This window comes from Lactuca serriola, chromosome 5, assembly GCF_051521515.1.
Source record: "Lactuca serriola cultivar US96UC23 chromosome 5, Lser_US96UC23_V15, whole genome shotgun sequence".
Classification (NCBI taxonomy): Eukaryota; Viridiplantae; Streptophyta; class Magnoliopsida; order Asterales; family Asteraceae; genus Lactuca; species Lactuca serriola.
This window is the reverse complement of record NC_136412.1, coordinates 181,590,786-181,599,085: the sequence shown is the minus strand read 5'-3', so window position 1 is coordinate 181,599,085 and position 8,300 is coordinate 181,590,786. Positions and strand designations below refer to the sequence as shown.

At 33.9% G+C, this 8,300-nt stretch overlaps 1 protein-coding gene across 1 annotated transcript; it reads left to right on the top strand.

Moving 5' to 3' along the window:
- Positions 1-3,868: 3,868 nt before the first annotated feature.
- On the top strand, positions 3,869-8,083 carry PRXIIF (peroxiredoxin IIF). The gene is made up of 5 exons (XM_079001397.1): positions 3,869-4,158; positions 4,242-4,271; positions 7,423-7,581; positions 7,674-7,768; positions 7,839-8,083. Exons 1-5 carry the CDS (start codon positions 3,955-3,957, stop codon positions 7,942-7,944), a joined length of 594 nt encoding a protein of 197 aa, XP_078857523.1. The 5' UTR covers positions 3,869-3,954; the 3' UTR covers positions 7,945-8,083.
- The last annotated feature ends 217 nt before the right edge of the window (positions 8,084-8,300 follow it).

Genomic DNA, 8,300 nt, shown 5'->3' with positions numbered 1-8,300 from the left:
ACCTAATCGATGTGCCGGTAACCTACACACGCTCCACCGATATATGATAAACATTAAGTCACCCTTTGTTATCCTTACTAATCCAAGTTAGTGTGCCGGTAACCCACACACGCTCCACCAACGACTTGGTAAGGTACAAAGTGTGAATTTCATGGGTTAGCACCATGTTCACATTTTCCTAAAGTAACTAAGATTGAGAATTTTAAAAACATTTAGTTAGTTTATAATAATCATTATACTTTTAATGAGAATTTAAAGTCATTGTCCTACCCGTTCGGCTAACGACCCTCCACCGGTCAAGGAAGCGATGGGTGAGAATGGACACCCATTAAGCTGCCATTTTATAGGCAGCAACCTTATACCCCCTTATAGACCGGCTTCGTGAATGAGGCCTACTAACGGTAAAACGACTTAATCTTATACACATATATATATAATAATAATAATAATAATTAACCATTAATGTTATAATAGTATAAGGATTGAAATTTAACTTTTTAAAACTCTAAGGTTTGGAATTAAAGTTTATTAAAGTGTGTGCAACTTTACAAATTCCAAAACTTAAGGACAAGTTTTGAAACTATTCAAAACTCTTCATTTCATAACTTATGAGTTGATGGTTCATAGAAATGAAGACTCTTCATTTTTATGTAACTTATGTATTTTAAATGTGTGTTTAAAGAAAGTGACCTTTGGAAATCCATAACTTGAGGACAAATTATGGACTCCATTAAAACACATAAATGATCAAGAATTAATCATAAAAAATTTAGCAAATAATTCCTATCATACTCTAAACTCATAAGAACATGAACATGAACATCAAAATTTCAAGAATCATATGAACACATACAAAGCATGGAATTTTGATATAAACCATTGTAAATGGATTAGCACAAACATTACACCATCTAAAATAAGTTTTAAAACACCAAAACAATTTAGGGTAATGTTTCTAGTCCATTTCCAGCAGCAAAATCGAAAAAACTGCACTCTGCATGACCAACTCGTCGAGTGCATGAACTGACTCGCCGAGTTGGTTGAAGATTCACTTGGACTCGTCGAGTCCCCCCAATGGACTCGGCGAGTCTCCTGTGCAGATTGCATAAAAATCAAATTTTCAACTATTTTGCAACAAGTATCAAGCAAGCAAGCCTAGTCTCTGATACCACTGTTGGGTTTTGAGCAAACTAACACTCCTAAGGTGTTCATGCAACCCTAGAAACCATGGATCTATGTTTGACTATGATACATGCAAAATAATTTTTACAAGGTTCATAACCTATCTAGCATAGCATGGGGTACTTTTAAACATAAAAGAATTAGAAGAATTACATACCTTTGATTGTGAGTTGATTCCTTTGGAGTTTGAGAACCAATCACCAATAATGTGAATGCCTCAAATGGAAATCACAAAACACCACAAACTTGGAAAACTTTATGAGAGAGTATGTCTAGCTTCTAGAAATCGGCCACTCTTATGCATACACATTTAGTCACATTTCAAGCATCACAAGCCTCTTTATATAGTGTAGATGATTAGAGTAAACCCTAATAACCCATGTCTTTTCCTCTTCCAAGGATCCATGGGTTAAAAGCTCCATGGATCATCCATGGACTCCCATTAAGCTTAGCCCATTTCCATAATAAGTGTTAGCCTACACTATATAAATATAATAGCCCATGTTTAATTAGTCACCCTTTTGATCACTAAATTAATTCATAATTAATTTAAGATCAATACTAATTAAATAATATGATTTTATATTAATATATGATAACTTATAATATATTAATAAATCATAAACATACTATTCTCATAAATATTATCCATATAAATAGTTCGGGTGAAGTGCAATCCAAATGGACCATGTCGGGTCGGGTTAAGTATATACCAAATAAGTTATGGACTTAGACACCTTATCCAACAGTTTCATCTCCCACGATCATCATGGTTTTCTTGTGCTCGAATGATCAATAAAGTATTTTCTACATTACATCCTACTATAGTGAGGTTACTCTCCAGCAAGAATGTTATCATAACAACAACCTGCTACATACAATCTTTTAGCATCTCTGTTAGCTGGCTCTCGGCAATGGTCTTGCTATGCAACCCCTACCTATAGCCTCACCGCTCATCTCTCAGCATCTCTGTTGTCTGGCTCTCGGTAATAGTCTCGTTGTGTATCCCTAACCTATAGTCTCGCCGCTTATCCCTCGGTGTCTCTATGGCCTGGTTTTTGGCAATAGCCTCAAAACCTCTACCACTTATTATATGGTCAACAACCTTACGGTTTATCGGTTTGACGATACCCATCTCAGACAAGAATCTTGCTACTTTTTATTATGTAAACAACTTCGTTGTGTATTGTTATAACAACCATGACTAATTCACTATAGTCTAATCCGACTAGCTACGCTACCCACATCAGACTGGGGGGAATCTAGCTAGGTACAATCCAAGCAGGAAACAACTTTAGGACATTTATTAATGCTCATGCAAAGCATACTATGTAGATGGTTATTAGTGACATTCCATCTGTGCTGCACACTCATATAACAACCTTGATCTATATGTCATCATCAGTAACAACCTTGCTGCATGCCTACAACAGTAACTACATCAGATAACAGTCTCAATGATTGAATGGCGAGCTTACGGTTCATAGCTACCTTGGCCCGATGCCTTATCGACATCATTTTCGCATAGCAGCCTCGCTCCGCATAACATTATCAGTAGCCTCGCTCTGCATGATCGTAGTAACAACTACGTTACGACACACCAACCAGATCATACTCCTGACAAGAAAAGATCATTAAGCTAGCTCTTGCTGCATAAACCCATGATTGCCTCATCATGCAACACCACGACTCTCGTAGGCAAGGTTTGGTCATTCTTTTTATTCTTTGATATATTGGTGCTTTGTCTAGTCTGATCTGATTGTCAGTAATCCAATCACATCGGACTAGGGGGCTTGATGACACACAATTTATATGACTTAGTCCAGTCCAATGTCATTGACAGCATACCAACAACATCGGACTGGGGGGGGGGGGGGACTTGATGATATTAGGTACAATAGCATGGTCTAGACGGCTCTTGCATGCCAGCCTTACATGTCGTTCCCTTTCCAGCCTTGCCTGACACTCTTATGCCGCCCCGTCCTGAAACTCCCATGCCAGCCTTTCCAGGTGCGTGCCCACCAGCCTCGTGCGGCACCCCCGGTCGGCCTCGCCCAACTCCTTGCTAGCTGGGTCTGAACTAGCTGCCCCAAGGCCTAACATAATTCCCTTTGACCTAATTGTCCCGTATAAAGTGAACAATATCTCCTCCATGGAGAGGGATCTTCCTCCATGGAGAGGGACCCTCCGCTTTCAACGACCATACATTATCCCAACACCAACATGGTTCTCTTCCGCTAAGGAGAACATCTAATGATTTTGTCTGTTGTGACCTCACAGATTTCATCTGCCGTAAGAGCACATCCTTAGAGCAGGTGGTCGGAATGTTGCATCACACAAAAAAAAACTTCACTAAAACAATTATTTTAAACAATTAATGAAAACATAATATATTTATTAGTATAAATTTTAACGTAATGACAAAAACATCTCCGATAGTAACAATATGTTATTTTACATCTTGTTAATTTACTATTATTGTTTTTGACTACTTTATTACTTTATTTATTTCAAAAAGTACAAAATAAAAATGAACAGAGTTGATAAAGTTTGTGATAATAAATAAAAAATATTTTGGCTAATTTAAGATGACACTGTTTATAACAGGTTGGGCTCATATGCATTAAAGCCACCAATCTTTCAAGCCCAACAGCCTCATATCTGTTCTGTTTATATTATCGACCCTACCTTCTTCCGCAGCTACTTTGCTGCTGGTGGCTGAAAAGGTTCTTCTGTGGTGTTGTTTGTTGTGTGAACTAACTCCCGTTAAAAATGGCGTACGCGGTGTTGAAGCGATCTTCAATGATGAAGTCAATGGCTACGGGAATCGGAGAATCATGGCGGAGGTTTGCATCCGTTACAGTAGGTAGCGATCTTGTAGCAGCCGCTCCCAATGTTTCTCTCCAGAAGGCTCGGTCATGGGATGAAGGCGTCTCCTCCCAATTCTCCACCACTCCTCTTTCTGACATTTTCAAGGTCTGTTTCTTAGCCACTACACCCAAATCGGAATTGGAAATTTAGGGTTTGTGAGCTTACTTTACTGTTCGATATATTTTCAGGGCAAAAAGGTCGTCATCTTTGGGCTTCCTGTAAGTTTGTCTTTATTCGATAATATATGTTCAATTTCGATCATTTACATGGGGCAATTCGTAAAAGCATCGTCCTTTTAGTCATTTCTAATTTGATTTTATAAATGGGCTTACAAATCTTGATTAGACCCATTTAACTTTTCGAAAGCTGATTATTTTTTGATAAATATTGATCGAAACCCTCAAAAATTATCCATGCCTTTAACAATTTGTGAGATTAGTAAGGGAAAAACAATTCATTTCAGTTTGGTAGTATAATATTTAGGTATTATCTGATATTATTGGATATATTCATTGTAGTTTGTTGTTTATAATTGCATCTGCTCAGTTTCACTTATGAGCACTCTATTTATTGGTGAAACAAAAAAATTAAAACATTGATTAAATGGATTGATCGATGCTTTAAATATCTTAATGAGAATACATCTCTTCAAGAGATAATCTTTTGGGACAACATCAATTTTAAAGTTTTAGGCATCCTTATAACATGTAGAGATTGATGACTACTTTATGCTGAACAATGTGATAGAATTTAGAGAAGTCGTGTGTAACTTATTCAAGTACTTGATTATGGAAGTGAAGTTAAATTACTTAAACCTCAATTTGTAGAATTTTATGATTTTTGTTGTGTTACATTGCTAAAAGAGTTCATATTGTTTATTCATATAAAGACAAGATTTTCTTATTTGACTTCAACAAAGAAAATTATGACAAGGGTCTTATATCTAGAAAAAAGGTGTATCTTTTATGTATTTTGTTTTTTCCTCAACCATTTACCATATTTTATTCTCCTTTTTTGAAATTATATATTTTCACAAACTTACTTCTTATAACGGATTTGGGGATATTTTCAAAAGTTATGTTTTGAAAATTTGGGTATAAATTTTAGTTTAGCCAAAAGTCGATCATAACTGGTTGAAAGAAGAAATGGTATTAATCAATTGACAAAGTGTTGAGAATACAAAGTTGACACATCAATTCGCTGTAAATTAATAATAATCAGCTGAGTTGTAATAAAAAAAGAACAAAACGGGTTTGTTAAACAAATTATGTTTTGAAGATGTACGTGATGATCAAATAGATTTTGACATGGATGAATGACAAGATTTCATAATATTATATGATATATTAGGCATTTTTGTAAGGCAACTTTATCTTTATGACACGTATATTTTTCAATTTGTTTCTTCGGTTTAATTAGGTCTAAATGGTATTGCTTGGAAATTTCTTTGCTCTAATATGTTTACCCGATTTAATGAATGTAGAAATATAGAATGATTGAAAAACTTATAAGATATTATAGAGACCTTACATGCATGTTAATTAATGACATTTGTTACATATAGGTTGTTCCTTTTGTATTATGAAACATAATATAGATATTTCATAACACACTTTAAAAGAATTATTTACTTTATATTTAGAGTAATAATTTGCTCGACAAGATAATGGGGGAGCTCAGTTTCATTCATATTATTGTTGGTTGGTGTCTCTTTGTCACACTCATAGTAATATATATATATATATATATATACACACACACACACACACACACACACACATACACACACAAACATCATGGTTTTAGAATTATCAACACTGATATTTTAAAATGGTCGCAAGATAGACAACAAAATGAACTATTTAGCCATCATGTTGTGGGAAATACTATGTGTTCAAGCTAGTATTATAGCTTCTGAAAAATGGTTTTCTTTTAGTGACAAGTTATCAAATGCAAGGATGAATTTGATGTAGAATTGATGCAAGTGTCATTAAGTCTTAAAGACTTACAATTCGAATATGAGATCACAAAACTAATCAATCTTGAAGAGGGCTTGTATGCAATCGAAGTAGATATCTTACAAGACGAACCATTTAGCCAACAAATTAAAAAATTAACCACATCTTATTTGAAGGCTTATACAAAGCTTTCCCAAGACTCAACAATTTTCAAAAGTTGTAGGTTTAGGGAATGCTTTGTAAGTTGTCCAAATAATATTATGTGGTTGTTGCTATCTCAGTTTCTTCTTGTAAGATTTCTTTCTTCCGTTGCATCCAAGCCTTCTTCAAGATTTGATTAGTTTTGTAAGATTGAAGTGTAGTAGTATTTAAGGCATCAAATGCATCTGCATCGATTTTGCGTTCAAAGGGTTCCTCTTTGAATTTTATAACTTGCCATTAAGAGAACTGAAGATTTTCTAAAGCTATAATACTAGTTTGGAGAGTTAGTATGTCATGAGAAAGATGGCTAAAAATCATGGTGATGCTTATCTTACTACCTTTTTAAAATATGGATGCTTGAAGTTTGTTCTCCTAATCATTGTTTTTAGATAATTTGTTGTCATAAATGGATAACTCATCTACACTGGATGAAGTTTTAAATGTTTACTAGGTGTGAGACCCGTGTATTACACGGGTTGATTTAAAAATAAATTAAACATTAAATTAAAGTGTAAACATAATATATTTTTTAATGTATAACTTTAAAATAAAAAAGGAAAAATGTATTTATTGCAATTTAATATCATATATATGATATTTAATACTTTACATATATGAATATATGACTTTAATTTTAAAAATTGAAACAAATCAAAAATTGACAAATGGAAAATATTTATTTCAAAAATACCACAAAATTACAAGTGTCAAAACTCATAAGAGATTGACATGTGGCAAAAAAACCTTCATTTATTAAGAAGGATTGCCACTATGTTGTTGAGCTTTAAATTCCTCTAAATATAAAGGAAACACCTTTTTTTAACACGAGTTAATAAATTCTCTATTACATTTTATAACATCAAAGGACAACCTAATGTGTCACAAACTCACAATATCCTTTAATCAACAAATATTTAGCATATCTCTTGATGATGGGGTTTACTCCTCCAACAATTATAAAAAGCGTCATCAACCCTTGAAATTATTTCATAATTTTTTTCTCTTATTAAAAGCATTTTACTTTATAAAATCTTCTCAGTTGTAGCATGTTGTAGTTTCAACTTTTTTTTGGAGTTGGATGACATTGCTATAACTACATATATATGTCAAAGTATTTTGAATTGCTTAAGAACAAAATAAAGCAAAATTTTGACTATCTTGATAAATAAATAACCTTGCTTCTTGGAATTTTGTATATTTATTTATACAGGGTGCATTCACAGGAGTTTGTACAGCTCAGCATGTTCCAAGTTACAAGAAAAACATTGACAAATTCAAGGCAAAAGGCATAGACTCAGTCATATGTGTATCTGTTAATGATCCTTATACCATGAATGGCTGGGCTGAAAAGCTTGAAGCCAAAGAAGCCGTAAGTTTTTCTTTATTCTTTATTCAAACATATTATTTATTTTCCTCATAAATTCTATCTTTTTAACAGTTTCACTTTACACCTTTTTGCAGATTGAATTTTATGGAGACTTTGATGGTAAATTCCACAAAAGCTTGGATCTGGAATTAGATCTCAGTGCCGCTTTACTTGGACATCGCTCAACTAGGTACAACTCGTACTGTCAGTGTGAGTGTGACTGTGACTGTGACTGATTGAATGTGGTATATTTTTGACAGATGGTCGGCATTTGTTGAAGATGGGAAGATTAAGGCTCTAAATGTGGAGAATGTTCCGTCTGAATTCAAGGTTTCAGGGGGAGAAGTAATCTTGGACCAAATATAGAGAGTTGATTGTATTGGATAATACACTTCACTTAACTTTTGAATAAAGCAATGTACAATGTATACCATCTTTCTTTCGAGCCATAGGTGTAAAATGAATTGCAAATTGCGAGAAAATAGCAACGTATTGTTTGTGATAATGATTTTATTTCAGAAAACGCGTTTAAACAAAAAGGCAAAAGCGAAATGGGTTTCTTTGCAAGTCTTTTAATACGTAGGCTTCATGAGATTTCATGCGTAGTAATTAATGTATATTTTTCTAATAGAACAGTTTTGGTGATTGAAAAGAAGCCAAAACAAACTAGTGTTTGGCTTTCTTTTTATAAAGATAATGGAATTAGATGTAATTTTGAATTT

Coding starts and splice junctions, on each gene's coding strand:
- PRXIIF (XM_079001397.1), top strand. CDS start 3,955: ATGGCGTACGCGGTGTTGAAGCGATCTTCAATGATGAAGTCAATGGCT. Junction 4,272..7,422: donor TCGTCATCTTTGGGCTTCCT/GTAAGTTTGTCT, acceptor TTATTTATACAG/GGTGCATTCACAGGAGTTTG. Junction 7,582..7,673: donor AGCTTGAAGCCAAAGAAGCC/GTAAGTTTTTCT, acceptor ACCTTTTTGCAG/ATTGAATTTTATGGAGACTT.